We start from the raw sequence: 20298 nt of genomic DNA, 5'->3' as shown, positions 1-20298 counted from the left end.
TTTTTTTTTTTTTTAATTAACACTAACACGCCCCCTTTTTCCAGGAAACTGTCATTTTCTGAAACAACAGCATCCGTGAAAAACCACATTAACAAAACTCCTGAAGAAGCACAAGCCGGGCTGGGGACAGGCGCTACCCTAGCGAGCCTCGGAGTGTCAGCCCCTATGGCTGTCCGGGATCAACCAAGGTATGCCAAGTGACTAACTCGTGACAGCCTCAGGCGCTGGACGCGGGCCACACTACCACCTCTTTCGCGTCCCAACGCTCCCGCAAGCAGCCTGGCCTTGAATGGCTCAACCCCTGGCCCTCACTCCTCGCCCAGGGTTTGGAATTAATCAGACTTCTGTCAGGGATCAGGAATGCTGCGGGATCCTGGTCCCTCGGTACTCAACCTCGGGTCGGGGATAGAGGAGGGGACTTCATTCAAGAGGTCAGATATTACAAGGGACCCAGGTTTTCCCATGTCGCCCTTATTCCTGAGTTGGGGTCTCGCCTGGGTGTGAGAACTTAGACACGGGTCAAAAGTCATGCAAGATTGGGGAGCCCTTCTCACTTGTTCTCGGGCCGGGGTCTGGAATCAGGGGGAAACTCTAACAGAGGTCAGATACACGAAGGATCCAGCCCCTCCCATCCACTCTCCTGAGCCGAGCCTGGGGATGGGGACCCAGGTCGGGGGTCACGAAGGACCTGCACCAACCTGAGCTCGTACCCAGTGCAGGTTTTGGGGGGAGCCTCAGGTTAGCGGTCAAGGGTCACGGAAGAACCTCCCCTCCTTTTCGCCCCAGAGCGAGGGTCGAGGCGTATTGGGAACTCGGGGAGAGCAGCAGCCACAGTACCTGAGTAGAGGCCAGCGCCTGCTGGAACTGCTGCTGCTCCTCGCTGACCTTTTGCTTCAGTTTCTTGAACATGGCGCAGCGCGGGGTCCTGAGTGTGAGGGGGACCTGAGGGGCGAGCGCTCAGGGAGACCCGGCCGCGGCAGCGTCGGCGGCTTCTCTACCGCAGGGACCGCGGGCGCCGGGCCTCGCTGCCTGCTCCTGGGGCTCGCGGGCGGATCGGGACTCTTCTCTTACGGGTGTCGGCGTCGCCGCCGCCGCGTCTCCTTCTTGTGGGTGCCACTGGTTGGCCTCGGCCCCCCATCCAGCCCCGGCGGCGGCGGCGGCGACAACGGCAGCAGGTGAGCGGTGTGCCAAAGGCGCCTGCGCGGCCTACGTGGAGCTCGCCGAGGGAGCCCTACGGAGCGCGGTAGGGAACAAGCGCGGACGGGCCGGCACATGCGCGCTCGACGTGTCGCGCACGAACGCGGGAGCGCGAAGGACGGCGCAGGGCTCCGCGCTGCCCAAACCCGGTGCGTGCAGCACTGCGCTCGGAGCGGGGCCGGGGGCTGGGGGCTGGGGCTGGTCTGAGCACCGGGCCGACGCACTTGGGCTCCGCGAAGTCAGGCGTGGAGGGTGCTGCTGCTACTGCAGGGCTGGCAGGCCACAGTGAAGACCCCGCCTGTATAAGCGTCATGGGTGGGAGAAGGGACATTCAGGGAACCTGCCACGGGCTCTGAAGGATGGTGTATTTTTTTTGCAGCATCTGTGGTTAGGATTTTGTACCTTGAGTGCCTAGTAATCCTGCTCCTAACATGAGTAGCCTCCGAGGGTCCAAATATTTCACGCTGATAGTGCAAAGATTTCAATCATTTGGACATCTGCCTTTATTTTTTTTAATTTCACCGAAATTGTATATATTATCACATATTCATTCAAAAAATCATGAGCAGTGTAAGTGTCAGGTCCTTGGGGATGTTAGAATCCACACAGATTCCTAAGGAGTCCACATTTACCTCTAGCACCTGCAGTTATCCTAATAGTTTAATGTTTATGGGCCTAATTCATTCAAAACCCTGCACTTTGGTGGTCTGTGAACCCTCCTCTATCTCATCAGCCTACTTCCACGTGCTATACCATATTGCTTTATATTGCCTCAGGTATCAGAACCTGACAGTACATGCTGATCTTCACATTTTAACAAATTTTATTTAGCAATTAATTATAGGAGCAAGTTGCTCTCTGAGATTCCATAGCTTGATCCCAAAGTGTATTAGAGCCAGAGCAGGGCCTGGTCTGAATACTGAATTGACAACTGAGCTAAGTCCTCTCTTATCTCATGGTGAACACCTATATAATTAATAAGAGCGTTTTTTTCCCCAGGAGTCCTTTTCTCTTAAGACCGTAAAGTTCAAGTCCAGCTGCTCCCAGACTCCAGATGCCTGATATGCATCTTCAACCCAACATTCACATATAAATCAAAGGTCACTAGTTATACATATATATGCATACGTTTGTGTATTATGTATATATCTGGGCCCTATCAAAGCAGGCCATAATAAATAATAAACAAATGAATAAGAAGAGATTTGAAAAAGCACTTAGAGAAAGAAAAAGACCAGAAGAGGGCTAGTTATGTGAAAAAAGCCTTGCTAGGACACCAAAAATTGAGGAAGGAGGGACAAGATCGAAGCTATGACGTTTAACCACAATTTTGTTGGAACATTACAGTCAGCCCTATTCGTCTTCAGGCCTCTGCAAATTAACATTCATTGTCTGTTCTTAATTAAACCTATAAGTTACTCTTAATTCTTCAGCCACTCTTGGATGCAAATCACCACCTTCTGAAAACTCTTGCCTTGGCCCACTTAGAGTCCTGCGCCGACCCAGTCAGAGCATTCCGCCTGCCTCAATGTTCCATGTTAGTAATTTGAACTCATCTCCAACAAGCTACTCAAGGACAAGCACACCTCACTGCAGGATGGAAGGGCTTGCATCTGATCATAATGACCAGAGGCCTCATGAATTTATTTCCCCAGTGGAATTAGTGTCAATCTTTTTTATGACAAAGAAGCTATCTTCGTAATTACAGACCAAACCTAATTATCATTCTTTCACCCTTCCAATGGCAGATACCATCCTACCTACATATTTCAGGAAAATTTCAGAATAACATCATCACTAGGGACAATACTTCAGAAAACAGTATTATATATATTTTCAAGTTCCTTTCCAAGCCTTAGATAAGAAAATGGTATGTCAGAAAAGACTACTATCCAAAAGAACCAATTGCAGCCGAGATCTTTAACTGTAATTTCCTACTTTCTGACCCCAAACATCTATCAGCCCTTTTGCGTCACCATACAACACACTTTCTTCTGCCATCCACAGAAGTACAGCATAACAGTAAAGAGCATCGACTTTGATGTCACCCAGATTTTGGGTCAAGCAGAACTCAGCCATTATCTCACCCTGTGACCTTTGGCACTTAGGTAAACCACATAGTACAAAGTCAAATGCCTAAAGGGAGCAAAAATGTTACAAGTGAACATATATGATATAAGACAGTAGAAGATGAGGGAAAGTAACAAACTAGATAGTGCGAACACATCTAGAGGTATTTTTAAATCACCGCAGCAAAATAGAATAAAATTCAGTCCAAAGGCCTGATTGCGATCTCTGAGTTTCAACTCTCTGTGCTTCATTTTCCTCATCTGTAACATTTGAATATTTCATAGAAATGTCATGAAGCTTAAATGAGATGATATGCATACAGTATAGCTCATAGTAAATAATGCTCATAAATTCTAAGAGCTTCTTTCTCTGCTTTCTGGTAGCACTCTTCCCTCTATATGTTGATAGCTCTAGCCTACATCTCTCCCCTTAGCTCCAGATTACAGCATCTCCAATAAGCTCTCAGCTTCGGGAGGGAGAGAACCGTATCTGTCATACAATTCAGCCAATGCCTCATACTAGGCCTGACACTAAATTTCTACAGAAATACTTAATCTTAATATATTCAACTATTGAACAACTATTAGACGACTTAATGGCCCATAGGCACCTCAAATACAACGTATCTAGAAATCCTCCACTATTGAACTTATCACTGACACCATCAGATTTGCCCCTTTTGTGTTTCCTCTCACTCTCTTGCATGTTCTCCTCTTCAAAAGTTTAGCATCCCTATGTTCTGCCTTGGCTGGTGTCACCTCCATCTGCTCAGTTACTCAACCTAAAAGTTTGAAAGTCAATCTTCACCCATATCCAGAGAATCACCAAGTCCCGTGACTTTTACTCTAAAATATTTCTCAAATCCACCCTCTTTCCTATTCCCCGGCTGCCACTAGTTTCAGTCTTCATTATGTCTCACCACTTAAATGGTCTCCCAGTTTCCAGATTTGCTTCTCCCCAATCCATTTTCTCCAGAGCAGATGATACTCTGTTGCTGGAACTCCACCAATGGCCTCCTTGTTCTGCAGGACACTGTTCAGATTCCCAGACAGTACAACCAGCCCTCAGCAGCCTGGATCCTGCTTTCTCTTTTGCTACACCCTCTCCACCCTTCACACTTCAAAGCTCCAGAAATGTCAGATTAACTTGTGGTTCCCTGACACATCTGGCTTTTGTATACCTCCTTTCCTTTTTTTTTTTTTTTTGGTCCACAAGTTACACATAGTAGTTGTAAAAGTCTTAATCGGTAGAATATACTTGTTGTCCTCTATGACTTTGTATCCCTCTTCCTCTTCTATCTTTCTTGCCTAACCTTGATAATGCTACTCACGTGTTATTATCATCCCTTTCCAGCATTCTCTAACACCATCCCAAACTTCCTACCCACACACCTATCAGTTGAATCAATCTTGCTCTCCTTTATACAACCTCAGTCTTATATATGGCTAACATATGTATCACACTGTATTTTTTTCTTTTGTCACAAAATAAATATATACTCACTGTAACAAAAGACTAGAATATAACCTTATCCTTCCAAATGACCCGTATTAATAATTTAGTTTGCATTCTTTCCATTTTGTTTCTGTATTCATGAAAATACAGAGACATGTAAATTTGTCTGTATATAAATATATTTGTAGCTTTGTTTTATTGAAAAATGGATCATACATATTTTACATTTTGCTTTTCTCAGTTAACATGGCATAACTATCCTTTCTAATCAGTACATGTATTTTAATCTCTTTAATGGATGCATACTATTTTATATTTTATATAGATGAAGTATAATTTAAGATTGATGTATTGATGTTCATGTATTAATGGATATTTCACTTCTCTCCATTTCTTTGCCATTAAAAAAAAAACAATATTAAGGTGAACAGCTTTATAAATATGTTTGTATGCTTGCATGTATGTAATTAAATGTAAATTGATTAAATCAATGAAAAGGCAGAGATGGTCATGATGAATAGAAAAGCATAATCCAACTATATGTTGTTTATAAGAGATGCAATTTAAGTATAAAGACACAGATAAGTTAATAGCAAAAGCATAGAAAAGAATAGACCATGTATCACAAATCAAGTTCCCTTGGTCACAAGCTGAAATTTGCTTACAGGAGATTTGTTGGAACTGGGGCAGGGGTAGTAGGAGGAGAAGCAGGGGATGTGATAACCTTGTGCAAGGCAGCTACCTTCAGCTAAAGCAGTACAGATAGCTGTGAGTCATCTGCAGCCACACTAACAGCACGCAGGGGGAATGAAGGTCTCATCCTGGAAGTGCACCTGCACAGTGCCCTAGAGAATCCATTACACTGGGCAAGCATGATTCATAGGATAACTAGTATGACTATATTAATATCGAATAAAGTAAACTTCAAGATAGGGGTATTACACAAATAAAAAAGGACATTTCAAAGTAATAATAGGGTTAACTCGTCAAGGAAACATAACCTTAAATGTGTATCGATATAATAACAGAGCTTCAAAATCATGAAGCAAAAACAATCAGAATTGAAAGGACAGATTTTAAAAATATAATTCAACCAATTATAGTTGGAGATTTTAACACACCTCTTTCCTTAACAGAACAAGAAGACAAGTAGACAAAAAGTCAGTAAGAATATAGAAGGATTTAGGTCAGCTAACTTGGCCTAATTGATATTTTGAAAAATTACACTCAACAACTGTAGAATGCACATCTGTTTTGAGTAGACATGGAACATTCAGCAAGATAGAATGTTAATTCTATCTTATTATGCTAATTCATAATACAAGTCTCAATAAATTTCAAAGGATTAATATAATGTGGTATGTTCTCTTACCACAACGAAATTAAATTAGAAATCAGCAACAAAGAAGATATCTAGAAAACTCCCCCAAATACTTGAAGATTAGGCAGCTTACTTCCAAACAACTGGTGCATCAAAAAACAAAACACAAGGAAATCACAAAATGTTTTACATGAATGAAAATAAAAACAGAACACATCAGTTTGGGAGGTGCAGCTAAAGCAGTGCTTAGAAGGAAATTTATAGTATTCCATGTTTATGTCAGGAAAGAAAAAAGCTTTGTAAATCAATAGTCCAAGCTTCCACCTTAAAAAGTTAGGAAAAAGAAAATTAAAACTGAAGTAAGTAGAAGGAATGAAATAAAGATAACAACAAAAAAAGAAATCAATGAAATAGAAAACAGATAAACCAACAAAGAGAAAAGCCAAAAAGCTAAAATGTGGTTCTTAGAAAAGAATAATATTGATCAGTCCTTAGGAAGACTCACTGAAAGAAAGAAAAACATTAATTATCAATATCAGGAATTAAATAGGGGATATCACCATAGATTCTACAGATAGTATAAAAAAATGTTATAAATAAGTTTAGGCCAACAAATTCAACAATGTTAAAAAATGGACAAATTCCTTGAGAGACAAATTATTAAAACCTATATGTTTTTCAGCCAGTGAAGAGATAAACAAAATGCGCATACCATGAAATAATACGCTGAAGTGTAAAGAACGAACTCTTGATACCTACCAACCTGAATAGATCTTGGGTTTGGCTTAGTGGAAGAAGCTGGACTCAAAAGAAGCCATACAAACATGTGATACCATTTATATGACATTCTGAAAAACCAGGAAAAAAGAACAGACCAGTGTTTGCTAGGAGCTGAGTGGGGCAGAGGTGGGGTGAAATGGGAGAGATATTAATTATAAAGGGACAGAAGGGACAGTATGAGGGAATCTTTGGGGTGATGAAACAGTTCATGTCGTAACTATGGTAGCAGATATACAACTCTAAGCATTTGTCAAAACCCAGAAAACTATATGTACTACAAACACTGCATTTCACTGTATAAAATTTTTTAAATAAAAACTAAGGCTCAGAGAGGTTAAGAATCTCACCTGAACCAACACAGCCTGCTTGGACAGAGTAGAGGCATCATCTGAACCCAGAGTTTTCACGGCTCTAAAGCCCATAGCCACGGCCCCCTGGATCCCTCACTGAGGATGCATAGACTCCCCCTGACATTAATTTCTCTATGTTCAACTCTGTTCCAAAATGGTTTACTGATTGATACTCAAGTGTCCTCAGTAGCATATATGCTTTCTTGGTTGCAAAAAAATATATATTTCATTTTGTACATGTAGAGAACTATCCTCAAATATGAAAGTGCTACAAATGTGTTGTTCTTCACATGCCAGACTTGCCAACATTTGTATGAGGAGTGGGGAATATAGACATATACACACTCTTGGCTATAGCAAATAACAGAGATATAGAGCAGATCAAATTCATGTTACTACCCTGTTTTAATGTACTTCATTAGAACACTTGGAAACATCTTATGTTTTCAGATTTACTTTTGCAAAAGAACACTGTATGACTATATAAATTAAAGTTATAAAAAGTTGGAAAACCTCCCAAGAAAGAAAGGTCCACATCAGTGTCTAAACTTAGGCTATGACTCTCCCAGGAATGTAGCCAAATTTTCAGCCTGGAGCCTTTTCTTTAAAAAAAAAAAAAAAAAAAAAAAAAAAATTGTTGTATCTTTGTTTTTAATTTATTCTCATTTTAGGCAGAAAGTAAATAAATTAAGAGAAAGTAAGGGGTTACATTATTATTGCTATTGCCCCTGTTTGACAAATAGGCACAACCAAGCAAAAAATGTCTTTCCCTAGTCATATGATCTCAGTGACAGAACTGGAAACTGACCTCAAGCCTTCTTGACCTTTATCCTCATCTCCAACTGTACTATGTTTACCATTTCCTTCTGTTCCCTGAGACACACCCCGTTCAGTTTTTTTAAAGCAGTTCAATTTAATTGTTAACAGTTTTATAATTGTTTACATGATATGTAAACAGTCAGCTATTTACACAGCTGATACACTCAACAATTTAATAAGAAGAATCATTTGAAGGGAAATCCTGACACTGGGCTTAGAAAACAAAATTTATTTCAAGAAAGTGGCTTCCTGGGAACAAAGAGAAGGGTTGATGAAAAGGAGGTGAGAAGATGTCAAATTCCTCACTCCTTGCTAAGTAGCTACTTGATAATTAGATTTCTAAGTAAACCAATTACTATTGCAGACATTTAGATACTGTGTCTGTGTTGTGGTTAAAAAAAAAAAAAGAAGCACTTACCTCACATTCAAGATGTGTGGGTGGTAGGGAAAGGCAAGGTTCAAATCTCAGCTTTGTCATTTATTAGTTCTGTGATGGGGGAAGATTACTTCTGTATGTTTCAGTTTCTTCATCTGTAAAATGAAGACGTGTAATTATATCAATCATAAATTTCCTGTGAGGATTAAATGAGTAGTTGGTATCTTGGGGGGGGGGGGGGTGGGGAGGGGGAAAGCTGGATTCATTCCTCACACCTAAAAATGAAATTATTAAAGCACTGGAAGAAAACATAAGATTTACTTGATAATCTTAAAGTGCTAACAGCATTTTTGAGTATAACACAAGAACCCGGAAACCATTACGAAAAACATAGTTTAATTTATCAATCGATATAAATGTTTTCTTAATTATGCAGGTCAAAAATGCTATAACACACTGAAATATTGTGCAATGTATTGCTCTATAGTCGTCACACGACAACAGGGATGAATCTTCCACAGTGCTGAGCAAAGGAATGCTAAACGAAAGAATGCTGCATGGTTTCATGCGGGCCAACCTAACCTCTGCCGTTTGAAGTCAAGGAAAATATTGTCTTGGGGGGTAGAAAAGGCATAGCGATAGGGAGGGGGGTTCGAGGGAAGGCGGTGAGGTCCCTGCAGGCGGTATTCTGTCTTTGTCGTTGGTGGCGATTGCAAAGATATGTTTGAAATATTTCTGTTTCCTGGTCGTGGTAGTGGGCACACAGATCTACACATGATTTCAGACTCACAGAACTGTACGTCGGAAGTAAAATTCAGGTTTCCTGGACGTAAATTTTAAATAATAGTTTGCCATGAAAACAAATAAATAGGCACAAAATTAAAAAAAAAAAAGTCAGCTCTACACATACAGACATCTCAAGATTTTTTGTTAAGTGGGAAAAAGTACACTACATTGCATACAGCACATATACGTGTGTGTTAGGTTGAATCTCATGAAACTGCTGATTTTTTTTTTAACTTCAAAAATGGAAATTTCATAGGGTTCCACATATGTATGTATGTATCTTAGTAAACACACAGCTATTACAGGATATATCCGGAAAGACGCGTAAGAAACTAGTGAGGGTGGTGGCCACCAGTGAAGGAAACGGGGCGCTGGAAGTATCAGTGGTGGGGAGATTTACTTTCATATCCCTTTTTTATCTTCTGAATTTGTAGGAGAGGAGGAGAACTTCCCCCCTCTCTACTATGCTTTGGTTCTTATGTCTGGACAAATAATAAAACAATGAAATTGACACAAGACTAGATTAACAGGAGAAAAACCAATATCATATGTGTGTACGGGAGAATCACAATATGATGCGCGGATCATAAAATGAGGCTCAAAGAAATTATCGCACCACACACCTTTTTATACTTTTAAGACAAAATAAATTGGTGAAGAATTGACAGGACAAAGCGGGTGGGGAGTTAGTGCTCATTAAAAAGGACTATAAGCAAGGTTTTGGTACTCATTAATGAGGAATTCAAACAAAGCAGTAAATTGGAAAAGAGGCAACAAGGCTTGTTCATACAGACTGTTCGGCTCTAGGCTGTTTAGCTCCAGTGATATGGGGTGTCTTCCAGTTTTGAGGACACCGGTCACATGGGAGAAGTATTTCCTGTATTCAAGGAGACAAGGAAAGGTCAATGTGCCCTTCTGGCACTGGCTGCTTGTCAAGTAACTTTAAGTCACAGTAATCGATATGCCTTTGGGGGATATTTTGGGGTGGCCTGTCTTGGGCCCCAATCAAGTCATACATGTATTAACGATTCAATTTTTTTTTAAACATGTTAAAACAGAAGTAGTCAATGGAGCATTACGTTCAAAATTTCTACCTCGAATTCTTTTTGAGCCAAATAATCAATCTTGTATGTGTCCATAAATGCTCAGGAAAATATTTAAGGCGACCCACTAAGCTATCGTGGCTTGGCTGACCCTGAACAGTGTAATTAATCAAGACAGGGAGAGCACAAATTTCACTTTTCACTTAGTGTGTTTCTGTATGTTTTGAATATTTAAAATGTGTATGTAACACTTTTACATAACTAAAATGTGGTCGAGACTTCCTGCCTCCATCTCAGAACAAGTTACTACTTTAACTGACTCTCCAAAGGAAAGCAAGACTCCCCTATGCAATAGCGAAACATGGATATTTAACTCGAGTCTGGAATTTCTAGCGTCTAGATTTTTAGGAAGAAAAAAGGGTCATGTTTTACATTGTCCAGTCCACAGTACTTGACTCCAAATTATCTTATTAAACATATCTTTTCTCCCTATACTACCCTACTCACTGACCTCTATGCCAGGTCATTGTCACAGTCTCCCCATGCAGATGTCACACTGGCGTGGCTCAGCCTTCTCCATTGGGGCCCAGGGCCTTGGGCACCTCTGTCTCTCTTTTCCTGTAGCAGAGCCTCCACTGCCCCCACCTCTCCAATCCTGCATTCCCACATCTATCTCTTAACTCTGTCTTTGTGGGCAGGGCAGGCAATTGTTACAGAGGTGTTGACTTTGCACTTAATAAGCCAAAGAATCTCCGGTTACTAGACACTGCCTCCATGGGAGGAAGGGAAGAAATTGTAAACGCTAAGTCGTTTTCTGTCATCAATGATTATTTTAAAGGATCACACTAGTAATTTAAGAAAATCCGTGCTAAAAAATAAGGCTTTGTACTGATATTTTCCTAACCATGGGTATTTGTTTTTAACACATACGCTAAGGATCTTTATCTGAACCAGGGTGTCCAGGTGCTAGGTTCCTATAGGAATAGATGAAGGAAATTAAAATCAATGAGGCATTAGTAAAAGAATCGGGCTTGACTTTTCAATCCAGGGACCAAAGGACAAGTCTTCCCCATGCGTGAGTCTCTGGGAAGCTTGTGGTTGCACCTTTTAGACCCTCAGACGAGAATGAGCACGTGTGCCCACCTTCCACCAATAGTAATTACTGACCAGCTGCCCTCCACGGTTTCCATGGCAGCCAGGAGAGTGTGGGGTCCCCCTCTCCTCCCACAGGGGGCAGATAGGCTGTGGGGCCTCTAGCCTCAGCCAAGAGCTCCTCCACCCACCCCGCCTGCAGGCCAGGCTCCTACTTCAGCTTGTGAAAGGTGGACGTGCATTCCTCTCTGGAGAATGCTCTCACCTCACACCACTCCCTGCGGGAACACTGGTTCAGCAGCTCCTCAGGGGCACGCCCAAGGATTGGCAGTTCCAGAGTCAACCTTCGTAGAAACCAGAGAGACACCTTGGTTGACAGGCGCCCTTACGCATGGAAGAACGTGCACACGTGTGTTCTGCACGCTCAGCCTTGGCACCGTCTACACCTCCAGTCACAGTCTGTTTCTCATCTCCTGTCTCGATCATGGGCCAGTTAAAGGGAGATGGATTTTAACATAACACATACAAACACTCATGTGATATTCTGAATAAATACATTTCATTTATTTCAGACTTTGAGGCTTAAGATTTCATTACAGAATCATCTTGCAAAAATCATACTCGGTAAACTGCCATCTCTGATTGTCCCAGAAGTGTGTAATTCTAGAATTCTGTTCTTTCTCCATTAGAAAGGGCATTATTCACAGTGCCTTGGCCTGCTACTTGAATGGTCTTTGAGAGAAAAAGACAGCCTCTCTTGTATCTTTTCCCATTATGCATGAAAGAATTGCCTGTCCTCCCAGGGCCCAGGGTTAGATGCCAGGGCGAGCTATAGCTCAGCAGTGTGGGACGATTGCAAAAATATTGACACTTGACAATAGACACCAACCACCAACTGTGTCAACTCGGCAGCTGCCCCGACCTGGACAGGTTATGAATGCAGCCAAAAGAAGTTGTCCCCAAACTGTCCCTGATAAAGAGGTGTCTGTTGTGGGACAACTTCTCCGACCCCCACCCCAGGCAACCACACAAGGACACCGACTTATTTGTGACTTACAACAACCCGAGAGAATGGCTCCTGTGCAGGGAGCTGGATTGTCCTCTGTCGCCTGTCCTCTTCTCTATCCATAAAACTTCCCCATACCTCCCGAGGTGGAGGACAACAGATTTCAAAGGAAAGTGGCCTGCCCTTAGAGCGACGCCAGGACACCTCCCACTGCCATTGCCTCCTGGTCCTCACTCTCCCTGATGGGCCTTGACTTCAAAGCAGTCTACCAAGTCAAGCGGAACGGGCTTATTTCTCAGATGTTCTCTCTCCCCACACGCCGTTTCCTGATGCCTTCATGTATCAGTCAGGGTCCACTCGGGAAAGCATAACCCATACCAGGCAGGAGGAACTAGTTATGTAAGTCCTGGAAAAACCAAAAGGCCCAACAAGGGATGGTGAGGCAACCTAGAGATTAGTAAGAGCAGAGACCTGTGACCATGCCTAGGGCTGGAGGAACCAAGACAGGAGGCGGTATTAACAGAGCAAGATGGAAACCACCAAGGTGGAGCCACCTCGGGAGAGATGCTCCCCTCTCCCCACCCTCATTCTTTTCCTGGTGCTTCCTACTGGCAGCATTCAGTTGGCAAGGGTGTCTGGGAAATGTAGTCATAGGGTCAGCCCCTCGCAATGCCAGGAGTGGGGAGTGGAGCTAGGAACAGATGACAAAATGACTGGCACTCTCTGAGAATGTCACCACGGGCTCAAAGTCCTCTACGAGTGGACTCTGCGCTCTGGTCAGACTGCCTCAGTGCAAAACTCACAGAGCAAGGGAGTCGGGGCGCTGTCACCAAGGTGGAGCCAATGACTTTTCCCAACGAGGACCCTTGGAAAACTAGTTTGGGGAAATATTAGTAGTTGTGAAAAGAAGGAAGGGAGAGAAAGAATCTGGGAAAACGAGAGTTTTTAGTGGAGATTAGATAAGATCCGACTTGCATTTTTACAAGAGAAACCCAGTTGTGGTTTAGAGCAAGGCTTCTAAAACTTTAATGCGCATACAGATCACCTGGGGATCTTGTTAAACTGCAAATAATTTAGCAGGCTGGGGTGGAGCCTAAGATTCTGCATTTCTAGCAGGCTCTGGGGGACGTCAATGCTGGTGGTTATTGACTGAGCACATTAAAAGCAAGGATTTAGGGGGACTCTAGAGTCTGTGTGAATGCTGATTGGAAAGATCCAGGAAAGAGAACGTGTTGATCCAGAAAGCGATAAAGATGGAAGATTCCTGAGGCTGGGGGAGGGGACAGAATGCTGGGCGTAGATAAAGGGACTGGCTTCAGGTGGAAAGAGAGAGATCCTCCATGGAAAACTGGAGGGAAGAGAGAAGATGTATGCAGAAGCAGGAGGCTTCGCAAACAACCACCTTGCAAAATCCTTTTAATCACCATTAAACAGATCTCAGGTCAAATAGGTTTCCTAACTGAGGGTTCTTTCCAAACCTTTAATATACTAAGATGTACTGTGAATCGATCAGATTTCCTAATCATAAGTGACTACATGAATCACCTAGGGGGGCTTGTGTTTTGGAAAACAACCTTGGAAGACAGTGACCTACCTGATATATGTCTTGACTTTCCTAGCTATTAAATGGAGACTGTAAGATCAATAAGACAATTACTTTACAAAGATATTGTGTAGATAAGTTTGAAAAGACACATATTTCAGAGTTAAGGTCTCGGGTGTAGAGATTTAAGTAGAGAAAGGTGTCTGTTCCAGCTACAGTATAGTCCAGGCGGTCATCTGAGGAAGTAGAGTTGGCTGTCTCATCCAGGGCAGTATTTAATTGCCTTGCTGGATATACCAAAGCTCTCAGTCTTGCAGTCGCTGACTGTTCCTACAACACACTGACAAGCAGACTGCTCTCAGAAGCCAATGCGCATGAACCAGTACCTCAAGATAGAGACATAAACGAAAATGTATTAATTTACGGCAGTGAAGGCTTTATCTGTCACGTGGGCCATTAGAACCTTATTCATTCATTCAAGAGTACTTATTAATTGCCTATTACATGCTGGGCTATGCAATAGGCAAAAGATCTAGGCAGCTCTAATAGGTGTCCTTTCTAGGAAGTCATACACAGATCTCTTTTCTGTTGACACTATTACACTTGAGAGGATGTGACTCTCCCCCTCTGGGCTGCTGGGGGATTAAAGTGTTGTAAAGATCTGCCTGAAGAGAGAATAAGATGAACATGCAATGAAAAGTGGGGACAAACTATGTTGAGAACTGGATGGAAGGAGTCCTATTGACAGTGATCCGTGGTGCCAGTCCCTGAGGTCCTAGGTTCCTCGGCTCTTACTCCCACCTTCTAAATTAGCCTGAGATTCTTCCAAGCTATCTGAACTGATACATTCTCTTTCTGCTTAAGCTGGTTTTAGTCAGGTCCCTTTATAACTGACAGAGTCCTGACTTATACGCCCGGTATGTAACCTATCAAGATAGGGCTACATTTGAAGTCATTCGGAGTAGCTGGTGTTCTCTCACGGTTCATGAACCTTGACAGAGAAGATGAAAGATACAAGCTAGGCAGGAAAGCTTATAAGGCTAACGTCTGCAAAACCCGAGAAGAGAGACTAAAGAATGGCATTTTCCTCTCTCTGGCTTGATAAACACAGTGTTGCCCTTTTACAAACAAGGAGGATAAAATTGAGCTTGTGTTAAATATTTGGATGTAGAATTGATCAGTAACAACCTGTTTCCTTAGCTGGTTTCCTTCTGTCCACAGCTGCAGCCCAGCCCCTTGCCCCCAGGTCTGATCATAGCCTGATAAAGGAAGCACTTGACTAGCTCCTGGCCCACAAACTGTTGTGCATCTTCACAGATGATGTTACTCCATTCTGGTTGCAGTGACCCAGTTCCGATACCTAAGCTCTGGTCTCATCAGCAGGATCACATCCTCGGCATCCCCAAGTGTTCTGATAATTTATTTGGCTTTTGTCTTGTCTCTGTTCCTGAATTCTTGTTCTAGTATCCCACCTAGTACTTCATTCTGCCTCCTCAGTGGACTATAGATTAGTTCCTTCTCTCAGACCAGTAGCCAGCATCTAGCCACCCCTTCCCCCATCCCATCTCCTGGGATTTGAGTTCCTATCTTTCTACCATGCTTATTGTAACAGCCTCAAGAGGCTCAATTAATAACCTGCTACTCCCCTTTCAAGCTCTGAGCCAACTGAGAGATAAACACAGGAGCCAGACAGATGGAGAACAAAGTATCAGCTTTATAACTGATAAGAGTGATAGGGAGTAAGCGGCATGTTGTATGCCTCATAAACTTAATAATCTTCTCTCTAGAAATTAACTATTCAGCAGAGGTGGAGGCCAGGTGTGCTACTCTAGCCTCTGTGCCCTGATGATGGTGCTAGGACTCGGGCTGGGCAGCAGAATGCAAGCACTATGTCTACATCATCCAGTCTCCAGCGACAACTGCCCTGGTGGACTTCGCCTTTCGTCTGCGTTGGGTTCCCCCAGAAGCAGATGCTGAGACAATGATTCAAGTCCAAGGAGTTCATTCGGGAGCTACAGAAACACCAGTAGGAGGGGAAGTGAGAAAGTATGGGAGAGGCAGACAAAAAAAAAGGGAGGACTTGGACATTATCAAGCCCAACACCATGGGGACAAATGAAGCTCAATCATGATTCTGGGAGCCAATGTAGACCACTCTCAGGTATCCTACCCAAGCGATCAGGAGCTTTGGCATTTATACACTAACTTCCATTCATTGCTGGTTGAAGGCAAGTGGGGAGTGGGGGTGGGGTGAGGGAGGGACAGTAATTCCTGGACACATGCCGCCTGCCACACTGGTAAGTAAAGTGGGCTTCAGTGTCCAGAGAACAGCCTTCAGACTGAGTCGCAGGTGTCCGCAATTGAAAACTGGGCTGGTGTGCACTGCGGGGTTATGAATAGAATTCCACCAGTGTCATGTAGCCTCTGGATTCTATCTTTGACCCCAAGGAGAAGTATCTGAGGGAGAATCTCTTCTGCTTCCTGCTTAGGCACAACCATGACGCAGGCTCATGCCACTTCCAGCTGCACCACCACCCACCACCACCCCCAGGGCAGTGAGGACCTGAACTGAGCTGGATCAGCCACTTTGGCAGCAGCTATAGGGAGGCCAAGGAGAGTGAGATCACATGGCTGATATCTGAGGTCTTTCCCTAAACAAGTAATCCATGATCAAAAAATTGAAAAGGAAAGAAAGTGAAAAAAATGGCGTAGATGATAGAGACTCTGTTCATCCCTCTGGCGATGAAATCAAAGTCGTGATGGAAACGAGGAGCAGCAAGCAGCAAGGAAAAATCGCCTGGAATCTAGAGGAACAAGCTTTACAACTAGAGAGAAACCCAAGAGATCGCCTTGCAATGGCAGAAGGTAGGATGCGGCGAAGGCGCAGGGGGAGCGGCTGAGCCGGCAGCTGCCCCAGTGGCTGACGCCTCTTATAAAGGCCACAGCCATGAGCAGATTTTCGCGGTGACGGACCTGCTCACTCTGAGCAGCAGTGCCGATTTGGCTGCACTCAGGGGCCACCAGAGACTTAGAGGGAGACACTGTTGGAATGAGAAGAAAGAGCGAAGGGAGACTCACCCTATATAGAAGTGCCGGCGGGATCCATTGTTCTCTGTTGAGCCCTCCAACGTCCCAGTGTGCGGACACAGCACCGCCAGAGCCTTGACATCATCAAACTGGATAACAGAGGTCGCTCCGCCCAGAGGATTCCCTGAAACCCCGTCTCCCCCAACTCAGGGCCCACCCAAGCCACATGTAGGTTTATCCTCAGCGAGTCAGGTGCTCCTTGCTGAGTAGCACGTAGACTCACACTGGAGGCAGCTGGCCTCGGTTTCTGGTGTGCCCTTTTGAGGCAACTATAAGCACAGCACCTGTGGATTGCTTGCTGAATCTTGACAGGTGGCCCCAGAGGGGCAGAGGCTTGGGCTAAATTTGGCCTGCAGCAGAACCCCTCTCAGGACTGTGCCACTGGACACCTACTTCACAAATCCACACTAATAACACTTGGAGACTTAGGAGCTTTGCTTAGTACATAGAAACAGACACAGAAAGGCAGCCAAAAGGGGAAGACAAAGAAGCAGAAGCCATATGAGAGAACAGAACAGAGATCCGGATATAATGGAGTCAAGTAACCTAACAGATGCAGAGTTCAAAACACAGGTTATAAAGATGTTCAATGAACTTTTGGGAAGGGTAGATAAATTCAGTGAGAACTTTGACAAAGAGATAAAAAACATAAAAATGGGAATTATAAAAGGGAACCAATCTGAAATGAAGAACGCATTATCTGAGATGAGAAGTATATTAAATGGAATAAACAAAATGAATAAAGAAGAGGATCAAATGCCCTATCTAGAGGATGAGAAAGCCAAAGACACACAAATCGAATGGCAAGAAAAAAGATGCCAAGACTATACAAATAAGTTAAGGAGCATATGGGATACTATTAAGGGTCCAAGTATCCGTCCGATTGGCATACTTGAAGAAAATCAAGATTTTGAACAGCTGCTTGAAGAAATAATGATGGAAAACTTCCCTCACCTGGTGAAGGAAATGGACATAAAACCCCAGGAAGCTCAGAGAATTCTGAAAATCAGGGATCCAAAGAGGCCCACACCAATATACATCATAATTAAAATGCCAAAGTTTAAATACAAAGAAAGAATATTAAAAGCAGCAAGAGAAAAACAGATAATTACTTATAAGGGAACACCCATAAGACTGGCAGCTGATTTCCCTAAAGACACTATGCAGGACAGAAGGGCTTGGCAAAAAACATTCGATAGGATGAAGATCCAGGATCTACAACCAAGGATACTTTATCCAGCAAAGCTACCATTTAGAGTTGAAGGACAGATAAAGAGCTTCCCAGACAAAAATAAGTTAAAGGAATTTATCGCCATCAAGCCAGTATTACAGGAAATGTTGGAGGGACTTCTTTAAGAAGAAATAATACAAAAGACTCACTTCAGATTAAAAGACACACAGAGACTAAAAGGAAAGGGGTGGAAAAGATATCGCTTGGATGAACCTAGAAGGTATTTAAGTCAGACAGAGAAAGATAAACATTATATGATTTCACTTACATGTGGAGTCTAAGAAATAAAAAGAACAAACTAATCAAAAAAATATACACAAATATAGTGGACAATTTGATGATGGACAGTGGGCAGGGGGGTTTGGGGGGCTGGGAGAATGGGGTGAAGTGTTAAAGAAGTACAAATTAGTAACTGATGGATGGTCTTGGGGATGGAGAACACGGGATAGGGAATGCAGTTAGCATTAATATATTGGCTAGGTTGAGGGTCAGGGGAGGGAAGGAGAAATTGGGGGGATCATTTTGTGAACTATATAGATGTCTAACCAATGTACTATATACTTGAAACTAATTAAAATAAATTTTTAAAAAAACATTGCAAAGGAAAGTAGAGATGTGTTATTTCCCATAATAAGCTGTGCAGCAAAGAGAAATGTTTCTAAAGTAGCAAGAATGAAAAAACAAGTTCTGACTCACCATGCAAGAGGAAAGAATGAATTATCGTCTACTTTCTTTACAGAAGATGGCATTTTAAAACTGGTGCCATATGTAGAGGTAACCAAAGAGGAGGCAGATATAAAACATAAGAAAATGTACTACAAAGCATAACGAACACTTAGTAATAATTTAAATCCTTATCTCCTTTCTAGGAGGACTCAGAGGCTGGATGAGACAGTCCTAGCAGTAGCTCCACATTCTGTCCAGAGTCATCCCTGCTCCTGCACATTTAGGCACATCATCTAAGTCTTATTCACTGGGCCACTTCCTTTTCTCCCTTAGGGTTGGCACTCTGAGCCTCCATTGTCCTCCCTAAAATCTGAGCATCTCTGGAGTGACCTGTCTGTCAGACATGTTTCTGCAGTTGGTACGTGTCTGAATCATAGGAATGGATAGGGATGAAAGGCGCTCCCTGGGAGCAGTCCTAGGAGATCCTGAATTCACAATGCGGATCACTGTGGAAGGGACGTGGCTTATTTACTCTGATGAAAAGCATGGCTTGCCAGCTCATGCCCGCCTGACACCATGACAGCGGTCACTGTTGGTACTCCACCCAGATCTTTTTACCCGATCGTGAATGTCATGCTGCTGTGGGCGTGCCGTTGTGGGTACTGTGACCTTTTCTTGTGCTCTGCCCTGGGGAATTGCCCTTGGTGGACAGGAGCCACCTCTCAGGAGCCGCCTCCCTGGATCTTCCTGGGAGTTATACCGCCACTCCCTCCGCGGGTAGCCAAGGACTGACCATCACTGGAGTGCAAACGCATCAGGTCAGGGCAACTCCATGTTATGACTTACACTCCGCAGTGCTGTCCAGTATAATTTTCTATGATGACAGAAAAGCTTTTGTCTGCTCTCTTCATTGTGGTAGCCACCAGCTACATGTGGCTACCAAGCACTTGACATGAGACTAAAGAACTGAATTTAAATTTTAATTCCTTTTAATTCATTTAAATTTAAGTAACTATGTGTGATTAGTGGCTAACATATTAGATAATGCAGATCCAGAACTTCCCATGCACAAGGAGGCCAAGGACAGACTTTGCCTGACATCTTTACTAATCTCTTTCCCTTTTACTACCCTATTTCACTCCCTCTTTTACTGGCTTCTCCTGAGAGCACAGCCCTAGTAAATCGTGTGTATGTGAACCCCCACCCCAGGATCTGCTTCTGGGGAATCCACCTAAGATATTATGTTCCAATTATTTAATAGTAAATTACAAAAAAGCTTAAACCTTGAATTGAAAGTGCACATATGAATTCAATACCAGCCAGAATGTTTTTAGCAGAAGGGGTAAAAGAATCCCTAACTCATCTGGCTAAACAAGAAAATGAATTATCCTGCACCTAGATGTCCAAGGATAGGATAGCGCCAAGCTTGGATAATTCAGTGGCTCAATGACATTCAAGGACCAAATTCTTCCATCTT

At 43.1% G+C, this 20298-nt stretch overlaps 1 protein-coding gene across 11 annotated transcripts in view; it reads right to left on the bottom strand.

The window, feature by feature from the left end:
* The window catches only part of GOLGA4 (golgin A4), a 95365-nt gene extending 86862 nt beyond the window's left edge, over positions 1-8503 (bottom strand). For 8 of the 11 annotated variants that reach the window (XM_016123966.2, XM_016123972.2, XM_036219908.1 and 5 more), the window contains exon 1: positions 838-1197. In XM_016123966.2, coding sequence (XP_015979452.2) covers positions 838-909 — 72 coding nt within the window. In that variant the 5' untranslated portion in view covers positions 910-1197. Of the gene's footprint in view, positions 1-837; positions 1198-8410 lie in introns of those variants that run through there. The other 3 variants (XM_036219907.1, XM_016123969.2, XM_016123964.2) reach the window with 3 other exon arrangements.
* Between the last annotated feature and the right edge of the window lie 11795 nt (positions 8504-20298).

The sequence above is a fragment of the Rousettus aegyptiacus genome, unplaced genomic scaffold (genome assembly GCF_014176215.1).
Source record: "Rousettus aegyptiacus isolate mRouAeg1 unplaced genomic scaffold, mRouAeg1.p scaffold_m13_p_4, whole genome shotgun sequence".
NCBI classification, from domain to species: Eukaryota; Metazoa; Chordata; class Mammalia; order Chiroptera; family Pteropodidae; genus Rousettus; species Rousettus aegyptiacus.
This window is presented reverse-complemented; position numbering and strand designations above follow the sequence as displayed.